This window comes from Mixophyes fleayi, chromosome 3, assembly GCF_038048845.1.
Source record: "Mixophyes fleayi isolate aMixFle1 chromosome 3, aMixFle1.hap1, whole genome shotgun sequence".
Classification (NCBI taxonomy): domain Eukaryota; kingdom Metazoa; phylum Chordata; class Amphibia; order Anura; family Limnodynastidae; genus Mixophyes; species Mixophyes fleayi.
The window spans coordinates 135,777,363-135,798,257 of record NC_134404.1 but is presented as its reverse complement, the minus strand read 5'-3'; the positions used below and the strand labels follow the sequence as shown (position 1 = coordinate 135,798,257).

Sequence of the window (20,895 nt, the reverse complement as noted above, 5' to 3'; positions counted from 1 at the left end):
CTTGCACAGGTTAAATAGCTGTGGGGAGATTCTTAGACTCCACCTCAGCACTTACCATAGGAAAATGAAGGTGTATCCATCTCTCTCTCGCCCCTCCTTCCAGCTGTCTCACTCCTCTCAATCTATCATTTACTTTCTCAGTCTTTCACACACTGGATGCTCCTTTCACTCTGCTTCGTAGGGCAGTCAGGATGCTTCAATGGTGAGTGCTGTGTTCCATATAGTATAGGGGGCTATAAAGGACTGTTCTTCAACATAGAGACTTTATTAAAGTTCTTTATCTCTGATTAGTTAATCCTTATTTTGTTTTATATCTTTCTTACTATTTATCTGTTGATATGGTAACTTTCTGATGCTAGTACTGTTCTGCTAACTGTGCAGGTAATCTTCATAGGATTATATGAATATTTATTTCTTTTCCACTCGGAAATATATGGAATTCTACCCAGGGACTTTGTAGAATTCAGATTTGAGATTAGCATAAAAGGTTCTGCAGAGTGTCCATTTGACATATAAAAATGTAATATATTTCAGTGGACATGGTGATTTTTTTTTTTTTTTTTTATTATTATTGGGAATCTTAAACCTGATACATTTCTCCAGAATCCAGATTTCTGTTTCTATAATATTACGGTTTTCTATTGTTTTCTCTGAACTGATAAATGTCAGGCTCTACCAGAATATGCAGGTATGTGACAGTTGTTCTTTGGCATTTCTCTTAGCAATGACTTGGAGGTGTCAGAAGTATGCTATTACTTTACATTCCACAGTCCACATGCTCCTAGGCGGGGTAAGAAGTGTGTCAGTGATCTGAGAAGTGGGGTTCCACCTATCATAATTGATGGTGTAGATAGGACTTCCAGTGCAACTGATAGAATAAACAGTACAGTCATTTATTAACTTAGATGATCACTTTGGGTTTAAAGAAAAACATTGATCTGATGACTTTAGCCCTTTGTACAGAGGTTTTCTTCCGTGTTTTGCGTAGAGGTTTAGTGATCCATAGTGGAAATACATAGCTCTGCTCGGTCACGACTGGTGTCTGTGTGTGTGTGTGTGTGTGTGTGTGTGTGTGTGTGTGTGTGTGTTTTCCTTTTGTAGTGAACAAGAATAAATTAATACCGTGGTGTATGGTTAATTGTGTTGATATCATACACATTTATGCCTATAGTGCTAGTCTTCTACATTCAGTTGACAATTGTATAAAAATGGGGCAGGAAATGGAATAATTTATTGTTACAGATTCTCTAACAATTATCACAACATTTGGTTGAAATTCTTATGGCTTCCTAGTAGTGGGGTGTGTGACATGTCTGTTTAATCAGTAACACACTGGGCAACAGTATTAAGACACGAGGCACCCCCACCAAATGCTAATCTGTGATCTAATCTTGCATCCTGGATACAGTTGTATCAATTAAAAGTTACCCCTGTTGCCATCTGCAATTATCTTGCACTCACTGGCTCATTCATGATCGCATCAGTGCTGAAAACTTTACAATTCTAGTTTGCATGCTACTCAATCAGTAATATATAGCGTACAACACAAAGTTACTACATGCAATACAATACAACACATCAGATTTTGCAACATTTAAACTAGTAAATGTAGAATAAATAATGATTTTACCTATGTTTTTTGAAATGTTAGAAAATAAAGATATATCTGCATGTAAATGGGTGTATATTTCTGAATAAACGTGTTTGCATCATTAATAGAAAACACTGCATATATATATATATATATATATATATATATATATATATATATATATATATATATATATATATATATATATAGCTTCATACTGATTAAGCTGTCCAAGGCAGCTGAGTTTTGTTGGGGTGGGGGATGATTAGTGGCAAAATGTAAGGCAGTTATTATAAAATAATGATCTGAATATTGTACTGTTATATAACAGTGGCACAGTGGTTAGAATGGTTGCCCTCTGCACTACTGGAGGTTGGTATTATTTCCAACCCAGAGCACTGTCTTTGTGGAGTTCAAGTGGCTTTACTCTGTTTGCTCCTGTCCAAACACATTACTTGGCTTTTGACTAAATTTGCCCAGGAAATCTGCTTCCTCAGGCCCCACAGCCTTTAATCTGAAAATGCACAATTGGTGCATGCACGCAGTGTGCATGCCCTATCAGACTTGTGTGGGGCCCTAGGAGAGGAGGGGCACTGGCACTCCTCACCTCTGGACTCCATACTAGTACTTCTGCCACTGCTTGGTTTAAAGGCTCCTCATGGAGGTGAGGCTGCACTAACTTGGTGCACCTTAAGCTGACAAATGTGAAGCTCCACTGCTGGGAAAAAAAAGAACAACCCCTAAAATAAACCAAAACAACAAAAAAACCTTGCGGCTACTGCTCTTTGACTTGACTGTCTTTTATAATTTTGCTGGCTTCTATACAATCCCACACCTTCCTGGTTCCTAATATACAGTACAGACCCCACATTCCTGGTGGCTAGTGTACAAAATAAGCACCATATGCCTGGAAACTATAATAAAATCCAGTGGAGATGTTGCCTATAGCAACCAATCAGATTCTAGCTGTCATTTTGTAGAATGTACTAAATAAATAACTATAATCTGATTGGTTACTATAGGCAACATCTCCACTTTTTCAAACTCGCAGTTTAGTTAATCTAGCCCTAAGTGTTCTGTTCATAAACATTTAATAAACAACCTGTATTGATGGTGAACAACAATTCACTTTTACCCTGAATTTCGTGTGATGCATGCACTAACAAACATGAGATATAGCAATCTGAATTTATAGCACATACCATAACCAGTGAGGCAGTGACTACAGACTTAACAATACTCCCAATCAAATGAGTTAGGCGGTCAATGAAATCTGAATCAAAACTAGGTTAAGGACTATGAAAAATCTAAATTTTTAAGATGTACAATTTAATTTATCTTTCTAACAGCTATTGAACTAATTGGCAGTTAATACTAATAATAATTATTTAATGTATAAATACATTTTTATAGTAAAATAAACAATGAAACTGGGGTTGGCCAACCGCTAAAATACTGACAAAAATTAACATAGGATTGGGAGTCTTTGTATATCTACAGTCACTATTACAACTGATACCAAACGTGAGAAAAAGCCTTAGCCTTAAAGTCTTTGGCCTTCTGTCTCTCATGAAAATCTCCGTTCTTATGCCCCTGGGTACCAGAGCTGGATTAAGGCTTTGGGGGGCCCGGGGCACTTCAGACAGGGGGGCCCCTAAGATCTAAAAGATTTGAATATTTGAAGGTATGATGGATGTAATATATATATATATATATATATATATATATATATATATATATATATATATATATATGTGTGTATGTATGTACAGGTACTTGTAAAATGTACAAGCACCTCTGTATAAAACGCATGTAAAATAACGCCATTGGGTATAAGGCTATAAGCATTGACACACCTACATCACCTACAGCCCACAGTATGACACTTACAGCTCTCCCAGAGGGGTTTGTCTAGGTTGTCTGCATAGGACAAATCATTACTTACACAAACTAAAATACTGTACATTAAAACAATCATCAAAAGGTCACATTAAAATGGGTATTGAAACCGCACATTAAAACTATCATTGATACAGCACATTAAAAATACCATTGATAACATACACTAAAACTAACAATTATACCGCAAGCTAAAACTAGCAATGATACAGCACGCTAAAACTAGCAATGATACAGCACGCTAAAACTAGCAATGATACCGCACTTTAAAAATACAATTTATAATGCACATTAAAAATAGCAATGATACCGCACAATTAAACTAACATAAAAATGTTAACGTAACACCAATTTTGACTGTATATGCCTATATTTATATATGTGTGTGTGCAGCTATGTATATATGTACATATCTATGTGTCATATATATATATATATATATATATATATATATAGTGTAATAATCATGCAGGACCCTCTATTTTATTAATCATTATTAAAGTTATTATCGAAGCCTGCCACTTATATTAAAGCCTTAATTAGATGACATAAATATGTGTATATATATATATATATATATATATATATATATATATATATATATATATAAATTATACATAATGTACTACAATTTTATTCAAACTTTAATATAACTATACGGCTTCAGTAATTACTTTAATAAAATATAATCTGCCACTCAATTTGCTCTACCAGCCTAATATTAATGTGTAATGTACATTTATTGAAACACTACTGATAAAATAATTGCCTGATTAAATATGTAAAATGTAGCCAGAATATATATATATATATATATATATATATATATATATATATATATATATATATATATATTGTACTCTTACTGTTATAGGTGGCTACACTTTACATATTTACTCAAGAAATACCCATGTTATTAAGGGTTTTCTATAAATATTTAGTTTTAGTATAATTTTTGGGTCACTCACCTACTGTCTCTCTCTCTCAAGTCTTCATGCAGAGGAGGAGCTGCTGCAGCTGCACATGCGCAGCAGCTCCATTTCGGACATTTTAGGTAGGAGCCGCGGTGCTGCTAAGAAAAGAGTGGGCGCACATCGCACATGCGTCAGCTGTCAGATGGCCACAGTTGCTGTCAGATCAGACAGCAACTGACAGCTGTTTGATACAGCACAGGTAATGCAGGCGTCGGGCCCGCCCGCGGAGACCGCGGAGAGAGGAATGTCTGGTGCAATTGCTGTCAGATTTTAAACTTGAGGGCTTATTGTTTATGTCTACGGAGATTACCAGCAAGGAGACATGCCAAAGACCTGGGTCTTGAAGCCCACGATCAAGTTAGGAAGTTAAGTCCTGTGTGAGAGGTAATTTTCGTGAAGCTTTAGTTTTATCGCTGAAGGAGATAATAGAATAACAACTGCAGCCGGCGGCATCACAGACTGCTTGAGCCTCAGTTCCAAAATAACTTCTAACAAACGGACTGTATTTGTGATCTGTATAGACCTCTGCTAAGTTCCTGAAAAGGGCTATTGGTTATTTCAGTCTCAACCCGTTTTCATGTGGAGTGACACTCAGCAGAGGTAATGCGGGCGGCGGGGGAGCCCCGCCCGCGGAGACTGCGGAGAGAGGGATGTCTGGTGCAATTGCTGTCAGTTGCTGTCAGACAGCAACTGACAGCAGATGAAGTGATACTGGCAGCAGGGAGCCCTCAGAGAAAGGGGGGCCCGAGGCACGTGCCCCCTGTGCCCCCCCCCCCTTATTCCGGCTATGCTGGGTACGGGTGCTAGGTCCTTAGGCTGCTAGAGCTTGAATATGGTTTGTGCTGCATTACATCGCTTTGGTGAAGAAAACAGATAATTAATATGGGTTTAATAAATAATAATTAAACCCATAACAAATTGCACTCCAAACACTAACATTAGACCCTAAATCAAATGATCTTTCTTCAGCCAGCTATGACATAGATAAGAAGTATGTATTTACTGTAGCTTTCTATTAATATTGTGACAATAATAGGGCAGTCTTATATGGGTGACGATAGCTTCAATTACTCTGGCTGCAGGACGATTTAAATGCATCTGGTAGTACCAGCAGGATCATGTGCAGGGCTGCCATCAGGGGGGTACAAGGAATATAGCAGTACAGGACCAAATCAATTCACTGCGGAGGCCCCCTCCACTAATAAAGGGAGGTAGCGGGTGCCATTTCTAGGCAGCAGCTGCTATTGATAAGTGGTGTAGGGAAAAACCTCTACACATAATTAAGGATATTACAGCGGACCGCTTGTAGGCAGCATGTCTGCCTCCACTCCCAAGATGTAGAGGCCCCACAGCTGCTGCCATTTGTCCCTGTCCCAGTCCCCCAGGTGCCCGGCTTCTGGACAGAGAGCCACAACAAGGCAGTAAGGCTCCTTGCAGCATTGCTGACGTCATGTAATTAATACCGTTACAGTGCAATCAATAGAGAGGAGATGGCAGAAGACGCACAGAGGTAAGTAAACTACTGCAGAGGTTAGATGGAACTTTAGAGAATGGGGGCAAATGTTGGGTAGTGAATAATTTAAAAATGAGTATGGAGTGAGAGAAGGAAGGAGGGGGCCCTGCCTGTTACATTTGTATTGGGCCCCGCAGTTTCTGGTGGCAGCCCTGATCATGTGCAATCAAATGAATGAGTCTGTGCAATAAAAGAAACATTACTTTTGCAGATACTAGCTGCAGCACTTTAATTAGCTTGTGCTGATACATATGGATGTTTGAAAACATGATATACTGTATGATCTAGAATCAGGGCTGGCGGAACACGGTAAGCCGGGTGAGCAAGTTGGGGGAGGGGGCAGTGGCATGCCTGAAAGGTGCTCCAGTCCACCGGCACAATAAATAAGATTACTTTCAGCACCATGCACCACTGGCGGCAGCGTCCTCCTCACTAACTGTGAGGCGTGACATCATCACGTCCCAACACTGTCAGTGAGGAACCGCGCAGAGTGGAGCCAGAAGGCTAAACAAAAGAAGGTCATAGAACGAAGGGGCACAGTGTGTTGGAGGGGACTTTTTTTTTTTACTCTTCTGTATTTCTCACCAAATTAATATGCCAAAAATGTAAAATTTTATTACAAAAAAATACATATTCTTTTATATTATTAATATAACAATCAATGTTTGCTGTTTAATGCATTTATATGTATTACTCTCTAAGTTTATTATATGATTTGTATTAAAAGAAGAAAAGCATTATTAAATGAACAAATAATTTATAAAAGAGGAGCGCGCAAATATATTTTCCTGCAGGGTGTTGCCGGACATGCTAGCACCAGCCCTGACTATAATCCCACTACTGGCCTGATCATTCCAATATCACTGCTCTCTAAAAAGCTGACATACATTCATTTAAAGTTTAACAAGTGTATATCTAATCTTTACACTACCATAAAAATCAGTTATTTGAAAGATAAGGACAGGAATTTTGCATTAAAGTAGAACTGTGTTAAGGAAATGTTCTGAAATAAAAAAAATGGTTTGTTTTTTCCTGATTGGCAGAATAGTGACATGCGGGTGTATTTAATGTTAAATGGGGCGAAATCCAAAGGTGGCAATCTATAAGATCTCTATTATGGTTATTACTAAAATTAGTTTTATAGTAGATATATAGCGCCACCAATTCTGCAGCGCTGTACAGAGAATATTTGTCATTCACATCAGTCCCTGACGCATAGGAGCTTACAGTTTAAAATCCTCAACACACACACACACACACACACACACTTTGTCAGCAGCCAATTTATCTGCTAGTTTGCTTTTGAAGTGTGGGACTAAACCAGAGAACTCATGATATTTTGCAGAACAAATATAAATGTTGAAAACCTGATGTTAATTTTTATTTATTCCCCAATCCTGTTCTATATATGAGAGCAGTTAAGGGTGATCTCATACAGGTGCTCTTATGTGCAATTTAATTTTACACTCAAATTCAATTAATTTTCTATTAAATAAGTTTGAACTAAAATATACAACATTTGTGCGACGAGATTGTCTTCTGTATGAGTTTTTCCTAAAATGAAACATTTCAGTTGTCATTTTCATTCTATTATCTAATTAATAGTTGTCTTGCCCAGGACGTCATCAGTGACATCTATCACCTCCTGCCCCTCCCTTATTACATCTCTAGACCTGCAATTAGGTAGAGTTCCATAATCTTGTGACGAGGTTGTCAGTATTAGCAAATTCTTCAGTTGACCTCAAGGGAGTAATGATACCAATAAGAATGCGGAAAAGAGGTATATATTTTACAGTGCAACTTAAAACACACTTTTTTTTATAATACATGTTTTAGAATCAATAAACCAATATGCACATTATCTTAAATGTGCTCATAAGGAGGGCACTTTTATTTTCCTTATATTGACTACTATATAAAAAAAATTGCAACATTTTATAGAAGTTCACATAAGTTGCTCACTAGGAAATGACACTAAGGGCTAGATTTACTAAGCTGCAGGTTTGAAAAAGTGGGGATGTTGCCTATAGCAACCAATCAGATTCCAGCTGTCATTTTGTAGACAGTACTAAATCAATGAAAGCTAGAATCTGATTGGTTGTTATAGGCAACATCCCCACTTTTCAAACCCGCAGCTTAGTAAATCTAGCCCTAAATATGAAAATTACCCAGGAAGTGCACTGGAAAATGCAGTGCAGCCTCTATTGATTACTGGGTCAGCTAGTCTACAATGTTTCCTGGTACTTGTGCACCATCGGGACCTTCTGTTAATATGCAATCTATTGCTCACATTTAAAAAAAAAAAAAATAAGGATAAAGGAACAGATTTGCCAACTCTTCCATTGAATTGACACTAAAAACTATACACAGGTTCTGTTGCTTAATGGATTTAGGGCTTAGCTGGATCCCTCCTGGGAGAAGATACTATGTGCATGGCACTTTTGTCATTCACTGGCAGCCTACAGAAAACTCTTAGTGGAGGAGGGGCATCTAGAGCACCCACGATAATGGTAAATTACAGCCGTGTTTCATTAGGCATTGCTGTGATTGACAGAGATGCATATTAATTGTTATCGCAGTGTATTAATAAATAGACCCCTTAGTGTATCTTGGCTTGATTTATTTAGCCACAAAACCTGTGTAATTTACATGTGTTAGTAATTAATGAGGGTAGTAGGCAAACCTAAGGGAGGAAATTTAATTTAGAGTGATGTGCCACAAAGTGACTTTTGAAAGGTCCGCGAAGGCATTCTGCGGCTATGTATCTATGTTCAGTTTTCATCACAGCATATATAGGTATGCCGAAAAATGAGTGGAGATTCCTTACCATAATGGTAATGTGCGCATTGCCCGGAATTTTATTCCTCCGTAAATTCTGGCTGATGATCACACACATGCTGATGTAGCTATCAGAAAATAGGAAATCAAGTATGCTGACTAATGTAAACCATAAAGCCGATCTAACTCTCTATATGCAGAACAAGAAAAAGGCACAAACAACCAAAGACTGAAATATACATATGTGAAAGGTCAATGCAACACGCATCAATAAGTTATACAGCGTCCCATGGTGAAATATGTTGTGCATGTGTGAAAAGCTCAATCAATGTACCCTCCAATATTTTAGCTAAGACTTTATTAATCCATGAGCATGCATATAACATACAGTTGTATAAATCAAATGCACACATGGAATAAAGTGTAACTCCTGTTATTTACCTCCAAATTTAACCAGCTATTTCACCCTACCACCCAACTCCACTCCCCCTACAAAAAAAAAGCAACACATGAATATGCACAAATTCTTAGGTAAGTTTGTAGGACTGAGAAAACTTCCGTAGAACAGTTTTGAACATTTCACGCATCTCTAGTGCATACATCTCAACTGTCCCGATTCAGCTGGGATCCTGGATTTACATTAAGGGATCTATTTATTGATACCCCACCAATAGCAATAGTTTCTATTTCTGAGTACCACAGTGATAGAAAATCATTTTTTGGGCAATTTATTAAGACAAATGTCACCTTAGCAGCTGAGTGATGCTCAGCTCCCCAGTGATACTGGCATGCTTGAGCCATCTTGGACATGCAAACTGGAGCTGAAAGCCTGGATAGGCTTTGATTTCCAGATTCTATTTAAAGAACATAAAATAGAGAATAAACCCCCAAATATGTTAGGATGGCGATCAAAATTGGAGGAAAGAAGCAGGGTGACTTAGTGGTTAGCACTTCTGCCTCACTGCACTGGGGTCATAAGTTCAATTCCCGACCATTGCCTTATCTGTGTGGAGTTTGTATATATTCCCCATGTTTGCGTGAGTTTCCTCCAGGTGCTCCGGTTTCCTCCCACACTCCAGAAACATACTAGTAGATTAATTGGCTACTATTAAATTGCCCTTAGTCTCTCTCGGTCTGTGTTTGTTAGGGGATTTAGATTGTAAGGTCCAATGAGGCAGGGACTGATGTGAATACATTCTCTGTACAGCGCTGCAGAATTAGTGGCGCTATATAAATGATGATGATGACAGCATCTTTGCATGGGAAAGCTTTGCAGAATGTCTGCTGTGATGGTCTTCTGCCTGTAATAACCTTTACTGGCCAGGGACTTTAGTGAATTAGGGATAAACCCTAAATCCTTGAGAAAAAAAATGTTTAGCTACATTTGGGACTTTAGCTCTCTACACCCCTAAATATATAAATTTCAACAACTGGAGTGACAGAAATTGAAGCAATTGGTTCATTCTCTTCCTGATCTGTTACTCTACCCTTTGGCTGGCACTGAAATACTGGATTCATTTATGGTGGAGACCATGGGAGCATGCATTGGCTATTTAAACATAATATTAAAATCTCTATCATTTACTGATTTACTATAACTCTAAAATTATGTTTACACATGTATTATGTGAGTATAATAAAAGCTCACAATGGTGAATCTTTAAAGAGCAATGCGAGTCATTAGCTAAAGTGTAAAGCTGCAATTCTATTGTGACAGCACTTTAGTTGTTTACTTTTCAGTTATAAATTCCTGAACACTTTTTTTTTTTTTCCTTCCATTAAAACCTCTCAATACTCTCTTTGGCTCCTGTAGAGATCTGAAATCGCTGTCTGGTAGGAGGGTTTGTGGTGAGGGAGATGTTGCTGTGTGTCATACTCTGTTTCTACACAATTTTAATACCTAGACCCCAATCATTATGCATTGCTGCAAATTGCAGTAATGCATAATGATGCACCCAAGTAATCATCATGCCATATCCCCCCTCCAGCACAAAGTCTTTTTACTATTTTACAGCAGTCAATGGAGGAAGTTCTATGGTTATAGCACTTCCACGGGTGAGGGTTCCAGTGAAGCTATCGAGGCTTAAGCTGGATCCCCTAGAAAATGACAAATAACGAGATGGCGTTACCTTGCTGCAAAAATCTAAGCTTTTCAAAGCTTTTTGCATTGCAGAACTTCACAGTCCCCATATTAATCTATGGGGACTGGATTAAGAAACATTAAATGGATTATGGAACCATTCATAAATTATGCAATGGCCATTTTACAGAGAAAACGGCTTTTTTCTCTGTTTTAATGGCTGATCACACTTTAATACATCCCTCTGGGTCTGTATGGGGACTGGAGAGTAAATGCATGCAAGAAAGAAAACACTGTGCAGGTTTAAAGGTAAATTTATTATTTTTGGCTTGAATTGACCTTTAAGAATTAAAAAAACTAGAGGGTCTATTTAACAAACTAGGATAGCCCAAAAATCCAAATAAAATAGATGTTTTCTCCAGAGAATGGTTGTCACAATTAATTTAACCAACTTTTCGTTTGGTTACTGCTGTCCCCACAGAACCCTATGGGGACTGCAATGTTATTAATTTATCAATTGCATTGCTTTTCTCTGCAAATGAACGCATCTCAGGATGTCATTAACGTACCTGTCCCTATGGGGTTCAGTGAAGTCGGAAAGGGTTCGCTTGATCCCCCGCTGGGACAGATCACTATGCACATGACACGAACGTTAGCCGCGCATCCGCATTTTACTCCCTGCATTCACCTGCAGGTCTAGGTTACCAGTTAAGAGTTAAAACACTTAATGGAATAGGGGGGGGGGTCTTTGCCAAGGCTCCCAGTGTAAATATTTTTAAAGATTTTTCTGTGCCTCTGTTGTCTTCATCCCTCCCCAATTAGTTAGCAGCACTTCCTCGTTTGCACAATACCTTGACAGTTAGTTCCAGTGTGTTTGCATATTCAGATGTTTCCATGTAATCATGTGAATATAGACAATTAGGAGTTGACTGAAGAATCGAGACTATGCAGCAATAACATTCCTTGGTTAAGAGAAATTTGATATTTGAAACTTGTCTCATAAAGATGCATTGTTGTATCAAACAGGTGCACTTGCTCACATACACTCGCACATATTATTATTATATCAATGTCAATAGTCAATCAGATTTCTTCTCGGAATGTCCAGGAAGCTCCAGAATTTTTTTTTTTTTTTTTTTTAAGTGGGGTCCTGCACTCATTGCAAGAAGTTGCATTGCACCACAGGGGGCTAGAGGATGTCACCACTCTCCTCTCCCCACTTGCCACCTTACCAACCCTTTGGGATCTCCCAGAGGGGAGATTTGAAAAGTTGGAATGTTTAAATATTTACCCAACAGTAGGCAAATGGTGGGGTCAATGCAGTTCTATTCTGCGTATGATCATGGGAAAGCCCCACACTGGTTTAACTAGATTTGCTGGTTAGGTTACAGCTTGTGCAGCAGATCTTGATACTGATGAAAGATCAGCTTAAGAGTCTCATTGTGTTTAGACCTCGACATTGGTGCTTTATATAAAAAGAGTAAAGTGACCTAAAGAATATGTCTGAAGAACCAATTATTTTCTGTTAATTAATACTGATAAAGGCAGTTGTACCTTTGAGAATTCCACTGGCCTTTATTTGCTGAATTAAGACTTCAAGTAACGCAAGACCCAGTAAAAGGATGATTTCATATTATTAAAAAAAAAAAACAGACCAAAAGTTTTTTAGTTTATATATGGAGAATGCAGAAAGAATGTGCTGAGGGAGCATAGGAAATGAGTACAGATGTCCTAGGTATTATAATGCTGGAGAGTCAGGGAATATTTCCTGTTTTCAGCATAACAGCACTTTTTATTTCTGAATACTTGGATATGCTACTTAAAAACTACTTGGTACTTTTATAAAAATGTATTTGGCAAGGAAGTATTCTATTTTATTTTCCCCCCACTTCTTTTTGTACCATATTTCACAACTATCATGTGACCTTTTCTGTTTCCTTACGCTTCCCTGGAAAAATTGTTGAAATATTTATGTCATAGGTGTGCAAAAAAACAAATAAGGGCAATAATTAAACTACGTACACAGAAATGTTGCTGCCTTAAACCCAGGGCCAGCCAGTCAGTTAAATTAGGGGATATAGATCCTGATAAACCCCTTATGCTGTAGGCTAGTTACTAGTACCATAGTAATCTTATTCCATAATAAGGGACATTTGCGACACTGGAACCCTAGTACATTCATATTGTATGCTGAAAGCTACTGTTGTAGAAACCTTTTCAAAGAAATCCTGATAATCCACATACCTGAGAAGGATGTATTCTAAGGAAGTAACTATTCAAAGTTAAACATTTTCAGAGGCAATAAATGGAACATTTGGGAACCCTCATAAAAGCAAGTCCAGCATTAAAGGCTCATTTTAACAGAGCATTATAAGTGCGTTCATTAATGAGTGACAACGCTTCTCTGTAGCATAGTGTACTATGTACTTAATAAGTGTTCCCCTTAGAATGTTTCTGAATGTTGACATTGATGCAGAATGAATGACAGAAGGTAAGCATGCATGTGTAAGGGTTTAATTGCTTGTATTATATATCATTTTGACATGGGCTATCAGTGTCAAAGCATATTTTAATAGACTTTAAAATCATAAATGCTGCGAAAATGTGAGGTTTTGCAAGCGGGATTTAGGACTTCTCCCTAATTACCAAAGCCACCCTCCTGGTGATCACTATCACTGCTGGGCTCCCTGCGATGCTTCCCCATGCAAAGTATAGTGAAGCCTATTTAGCAAGGACAGCAGCTGTATAAATACTGTCACTGCCTTCAATAGCTAGCGCCAGTTTGTGTTTTGTTATTTTTATAATATATATATATATATATATATATATATATATATATATATATATATTTTTTTTTTTTTTTACATTTTGGTAAATTGCCTTAGAATTTTTTTTTCTATTGTTGGGACATGGATCTTGGTAAATTAACTCCTTAAGATTAATGCATGTGTGTATGATGCCCACACATTAAGTAATGCTCTGCAGTTTAACTCTGTAAGTGTTCTGTGCTGTTAGGCACTGTGCAATTTATGTTATTAATTTATGATCTGTACGCTTGTTGGTCTCAATGCCCTTTGCTTATTCTTTTAAATCTTTGTTGTATTGTGTTTTTGTTTTTTATAATACATGTAGAGGTTTAGATATATCTAATTTTTTCATGTAAATCTAAAGGCTGGTAGATAGTCGAGGACTAATGTATTGCAAATAATAAATATAAAATACTTGAATTTTTTAACAAGTTATTCTGCAAAATACACTGCTAATTCTTGTCTAGAGATTGGGATTTGCTCCTTATAACCAATAGTTTTGTTTATTATAAAAGTACAAAATAATTTGATTTATAAGGTACATGTTAAATTACCCTGTTTTACAAAATTATACATAGCAGAGCAATATTATATTATATAATTTAAGAGTATCTAAGGCTATTTAATACAAACATACATATATCTTCAGTACTGTTACACGTGTGTCCTGCTGCCAGACAGTCCTCACAAAGCACAGTTTGATTCCCATGTCCTATTCCCTTCCCGTTAACCAGCATTTACTGCTCACAGAGGAGAAAGACGCCTTTCATTGCAAAGCCCCATTTAATTGCCTCGAAACTGAAGAGGCTTCTCTGTAATGTAAACGTGCCGGGCAGGGTGTGTGAGAGGCGTCCTGAAGGTGATTTGAATCATGTTAACCTCTCGAGTCTCTATCCACACAGGAGCAGGAGGTTGATAAGTGTACTATTCAGTCCTAAACGTAAACACCAAACATACTCTTCCATCCCCCAACTCTTCTCCTTGTGTCTTTTCTTTAAATATATTTTATTGCATTATAGAAATAAATTATGGCGAAAGGTGTACCTAAAAGAGAAGGGAGGGGATGACTCAGCTAGGTGCAATGATAAATATACTAAACATTTAATTTCTTTAACAAGTTCATACAAATCAAAAAAGAAAAAGAACCGTTTATAACAGAATATGTACTTGAAATCCAGTTATATTCATACTGATGAAGGCAAAATAAAACAGAAAAACTAGAGGAAGTTTACGAAGTCCAAGGATAGGAACGATGGGGGGAGAAAGGGGAGGGGGAGAAGATGGGGATATTAGTAAGGGAGAGTTTTGGTTTGGAATCCACTTAGAACGTCATTGGTTCAAACAAACTTGCGTTTTGCTTTGTCTGTACGAAATCATTAAGGCTTGTGTGGGGCCCTCAGTAGAAAAGTCAGACAGACCATGTGCTAAGAAACTTACGCTTATTGTGCCTAAAATCTTAAGGAAATAAGTACAAGAAGGTCATCTCTTGATCTATCAATGGGTTATATTTTGATGGTTACCGCAGTACTCATAGATCTCTGAGGACTGTGATGTGACCAATTTTTCAAGTGTTAGCTTTTTGCCACAAAGGAATGTCTTCTCAGGATGATGATGGCTTACCTGGTCAATTTGTTCCAGTGAAGTCGGAAAAAATATGCTTTATCTGGGCATGCACATTTCACTTCCTCCATTCGCAGACAAAATTAGGCTGCCGGTGGAGAGTATAAATACTTAGAGACAAGGAGGGTCTTTTCCAAGGGCTCCCAGAGCAGCCCCGGGAAGGTAAATAGCTTTGTTACTGCTTTATGATTGTTACCAGTTGCTGAATAATAAATATACCCTATAATGTACAGTACTTCTCAAAATGAACAATGATTTGTGGAAATTGAGTAATAAAATGTCAGCTCCCCCGGTAATACTGGCTGGCAGCGGTAAGAGGAGAGAACTTGCCAAGTCAGTCATGGGACCCTCTACGCATGCATGAGCTGGCATGTTGGCTTAGGCATGCGCGCTAAAACTGTTAAAGGAAAATAATAATAAGAAAAAAAATAAGAAAAAAATCTTTAATTTACTAATAAAGCATTTTTTCCTGTGCGCTCCCTGGTCTAACACCATCCTGACATGTCATTAGGGATCGGAAGACAGTATTTGGATTTGAAAAGTGAAAGTGTGCCCAGAGTGTCTGTCTATCTTTATTGCCACTGGGTATGCAGCAGTTGATAATTGGCTGAGAATAAATTATTTGAAGTATAATTTACAATATAATGTGAATAAGTCCAAGTATTTTTACAGGCATGTATAATATATAATGCACTATGTTCTAAAAAGTTGCACCCTAAATAGATTAGGGGGAGACAAATAGCCGGTGACCAGTTAATATAGAGCTTTATATGTAGAAAAGGGATGTGGTTGAAAAGTGGACAGTGAAAATGTGTACAGCGAAAATGTCTTCAATAAAAATGTATACAGTCATAATGTTGACAGTTATAAGGTTGACGGTCATAATGTCTACATGTTCAGAAGGTCGACACAGTTAAAATGTCAACATGCAAAATGTGTACAGGGTTATAAAGCCGACATCCAAACTGTCGACATAAATCCCTAGATTTAAAACGGCAATACATGAAAAAGGCTTTGCCAGCCTAGTGCTGGTAATAGTAAGAGCTCTGATATGCCGTAAGAGCTCATTTGTGCTGGGAACTCTTAAGAGCTAATATTGAGTAGCATTTGAGCGTTTTTTTTTATTTTACCAAGGTAAGAATCCTTGGATTTATTACAGAAGAAGACCCTGGATGTAGGTGAGAAATAAAGAGGGTGAATGAGGATGGTGTAGGGGTGTTTTTATTTCAATTTAAATAATTTTTACACTTACTGGTTTTTTTTCATTTCTCCTTGGTGCACTACAGGTCCGAAGTGGGTCCTGGGAGCCAGGCATGCTGAAACTTTTGGTCCCCTAAGTACCAGCAGGCTCTGGCAGCCATGGGCATGCTGGTGATTGTAGTTATGCAAGCGTCAGCATGTCCAAACATTTTATGGCAGCCTGTGAATGCTAAGACCTGTAGTGCACCACTGCCAAAATTGATTTTTACTATCAAATAATTATTATTACACTACACCCACAGCGCCAAGGGTGTAGGAAAAGCCCTAGTGCTATCTGCACTGCGCTGGTTAAACCTGAGGGGATGGGAGATTCCTCTTTTTTTTTTTTTTTTTTGCAGGCCCGATCTCCCTAAGAAGTCCAGCCCCGTACTGACCAGCTTAGGGCTGGTTTGGCATTATGGCAGGGGGATCCCACACTGCAGGTTTTCTTGCTGTAGTGGCACCGACACAGGATTGCAAAGCCTAGAGCTGGTAATATTAAAATCGCCAGAAAACCACAATTTTGCCCCCTCCCCAACTTTAGTGCTGCCAGTCTAGACTGGTATTAGTAGAGTTGGTCAAGCTATTTGGTGTGTGGGTGGAGGGGGCACAACATATATATATTTTTTATTTCATGTATTGCCGTTTTAAATCTAGTAATATGTCGACAGTGTGACTATCGACTTTACAACCCTGTATACATTTTACATGTCTACATTTTAACTGTTGACCTTCTGAACATGTACATCTTATAACTGTCTTGACTTTATAACTCTGTCGAGCTTATGACTGCAGGGGCGCACGCAGGATTGTCAGGGGGGGGTTCCCCCCCAAAAAAAACACACGAGAGAGAGCAGCGCTGTCCTATACAGCAGCCGCGGCGCTGTCAAAGAAGCGTCCGCGGCGGTGCTGTATATAATACAGCACCGTCGCGGACGCTTCTTTGACAGCGCCGCGGCTGCTGTATAGGACAGTGCCGCTATGGTAAGTTAGCGCAGAGGGGGTTTCTGGAGACTCGGAAACCCCCCCTGCGTGCGCCACTGGACTACACAATTTCACTGTTGACTTTTCATACCCAATCCATAGAAAATTATAATACTGTGCTCATATGATGCACGGAGAGCTCAATGATATTTAGCAAGACGCAGAGATTTTCTTATAGGACTTTTATGGAAATATGTTTAGATTTACTAAAGTAATAAATGGACAGTCATATGCTGCTTCTTTTCTTTGTTCTCAGGTATGCATTACTTTTTCACTTGCTACTTATTTGAAAAATAAAAAGGCAAATATAATAGTGTTGTGTCTTCTGTTTCCAGGAAAAAGAAAGTCTACAAAAGCTTGTGCATCTGCTTCTGTGTGGTGGTCACATTGACCATCTTTCAGAGGGGAACATCCCCCAGTCTTCCTTTCACTCAAAAAAGTATGGATACTGAAGAGCTTATGAGTGCTGTGAAAAGAGACACTTATCCTGTACCAGAAAGCTTTTGGTTAACCAAAAAAGAGGTACAGATGGACACAAATTCTATTGATAATACTACTGAATGGGATGTAAACTCCATCAACTGCACTGCCAACTTGAACATCACCAAGCTGGACTGGTTCAAGGCTCTGGAACCCAACTTTCAACAATTCCTCCTTTATCGGCACTGTCGTTACTTCCCCATGATTATTAATAACCCACAGAAGTGCAGTGGTGACATTGATTTGCTAATTGTGGTAAAGTCAATAATCACGCAGCATGACCGCAGGGATGTGATCCGTAAAACCTGGGGAAAAGAGAAAAAGTTGAATGGCAAAAAAATAAGAACACTGTTTCTTCTGGGGACAGCTATGAAAGAAGAGGAACGAGCCAATTACCAAAAACTACTGGACTTTGAAAACCAAATCTATGGAGATATACTTCAGTGGAATTTTCTTGATTCCTTTTTTAACTTGACTCTTAAGGAAGTTCATTTTCTGAAGTGGATGACCATCTACTGTCATAGGGTAACCTACATCTTTAAAGGGGATGATGATGTATTTGTCAGCCCCAATAATGTCTTGGACTTTCTGGAAGGCAAACAGTCACCTGACCTCTTTGTAGGTGATGTGCTCTACAAAGCTCGACCCATCCGTAAGAAAGAAAATAAGTATTATATCCCAGCCTCCTTGTATAACAAAACGAACTATCCCCCATATGCAGGTGGTGGTGGCTTCATTATGGCAGGTTCTTTGGTCAAAGCATTATATAAAGCTTCAGAGACATTGGATCTTTATCCTATTGATGACGTTTTCCTAGGGATGTGCCTCGAAGTTATCAAGGTCAATCCTATAATGCATGAAGGGTTTAAAACCTTTGGCCTTGTAAAAAACAAGAAAAGCAAGATGAACAAAGATCCATGCTTCTTTCGAAGTGTGATGGTTGTACACAAACTGCTCCCTGCTGAACTCCTGCACATGTGGGAACTTGTACATAGTAACTTGACCTGTTCCCGGAAAATTGAGATCCTTTAGTGCGTGTACCAAAGGACCTGTAAAACGTCAGGATAGAAAAATCCCAGATTTATTATATTGTATTTTATTACAACTGTTTCCCTGACAGGTTTCGGGAGCAAACATTTGTCCTAAAAGCATTTGTTTTGTAAGTTTATGTATATATGGCTAATAGAATCTTGTGACTTTGTGTTAAGGGATTTTAATGAAATTCATCCAGGTACAATATGCTAAATTATGTCACCATTAATGAAAGCTTGTTTTCAGCATAGATTCTTTTATGCTGTGCTGTACATTATGTGGAGGAGGCTCTATTATAAGTTGAACTTTTATTACTATGGAGCCTTATATGGTACAAACAGATGCTCAGTTCAAACAACATTTTCTTAAAGCTTTCAACTTGAATATAAGCTCAACACTAGGTGTGTCTTTAACACGGAGTCAAGCCATGCAGCTTTCCTGATCGCAATGATCTACAACGGAGCAGTATAGCTGGTGGCCCACAGGCTGGGCATAGCCCTCTACAAAAGCGGGCAAATATATTTCATAATTATGAGCTCCAGGACTTCCAAAATCTTAGAACCAGTTTGTTTTTCTACTATTTATACTCAAGCAAGGGGAGGTAATTTGTTGGTGTTTGTTTGTTTGTTTGTTTTAAGATGTTTTTGAAAATTATATTAATTTATAAAAGCAAAGATTAAATTAATGTGCACCAACACAATGTTTTTAAATAGTGAAATCAATGGTGTAAAATAATGCTGTACTTTGTAATGCTAAAATACATGACTACTTTCCTAATCACAACTAAGTGGTATACACACACACACAATTTTTTTTTTTAATCCAGCACAAAAATAGAGCGCCTTTACTGTAGTAAAAGGTAGGATGGTAGCACCATTGTGAATGAGTGCCTATTTGTGCATTGCATTCACATGTTATGGTGTGTGTCTAAAAATGTTCTCATTTGTATTGTATTCTCTATAGAAAATAGTTCTTCAATGGTAGTTGCACTTCTATGTATGCAGACTTTTGAAGGACTTTCTTAGTATGTGGACACACATAGTTTATCTTTCAGAATGTGTACTTTATCTATCTGAACATAAAAGGCAGTATGAGCGCTGAGTCACATGAGAACTGATAAACTTTATGAATACTCTCTACATAAGCACCTAAAGAATAACCATTGCTTGGTGAGTCACTGAGCGTGTTCCCAGAGTAAACATGCACACCAGCAGTATGCCACTGTATAGCTGCAGAGCACATCATCAACATGCAGCTTGGGATAACCTCAAGATGAAATAAGTAATGCAACATTTATAGGACACTTTAGTGGCCAAAATGAATGGAGGGGGTGATCTATATAATAAAATAATTTTGTACGCAATTATTTGTAGCTGTAAAAGGATGTCTTTGTACTGTGTTTAGGTCTATTTATCATAGGGGGAAGAACCCTAAATCCAATGCAAACAGATGTTTTCATCACCAAAGATTAACCAAGCACCGAAGCCAGCAATAGCTATCGACTGGTATCGCCGGTGATAGAAACCTAAAATTTGACGGCAGACTTGGCTCCCCCTTGATCTATTACTTTAATCACCCAGTCAAAAAAGTCATTAAGATTTGTTTGACATGATCTCCCACCCCCAGTAAATCCATGCTGTGTGGGATCCTGTACGTTATTGGATTTGAGATATTGTACAATTCTCTTTCTTTTAAGAGTGTTTAAATCAATTTCCCTACTACTGATGTAAGGCTCAGTGGTTGGTAGTTGCCTCTTCCTTGTTTCCACTTTTGTGCAGTGAGACTACATTCACTCTTTTGCAGTCCTCTGGAATTACTCCTGTAGATAGTGACTGGTTGAATAATCCTGATAATGGTGTTACCAGCACCTCTTTAAGCTCTTTTAATATCCTTGTATG

At 38.1% G+C, this 20,895-nt stretch overlaps 1 protein-coding gene across 1 annotated transcript; it reads left to right on the top strand.

Moving 5' to 3' along the window:
* Positions 1-128: 128 nt before the first annotated feature.
* Positions 129-20,627, top strand: B3GNT7 (UDP-GlcNAc:betaGal beta-1,3-N-acetylglucosaminyltransferase 7). Its single transcript, XM_075202374.1, has 2 exons — positions 129-202; positions 17,821-20,627. The coding sequence occupies exons 1-2, from the start codon at positions 192-194 to the stop codon at positions 18,995-18,997; spliced, it is 1,188 nt and encodes a 395-aa protein (XP_075058475.1). The 5' UTR covers positions 129-191; the 3' UTR covers positions 18,998-20,627.
* The last annotated feature ends 268 nt before the right edge of the window (positions 20,628-20,895 follow it).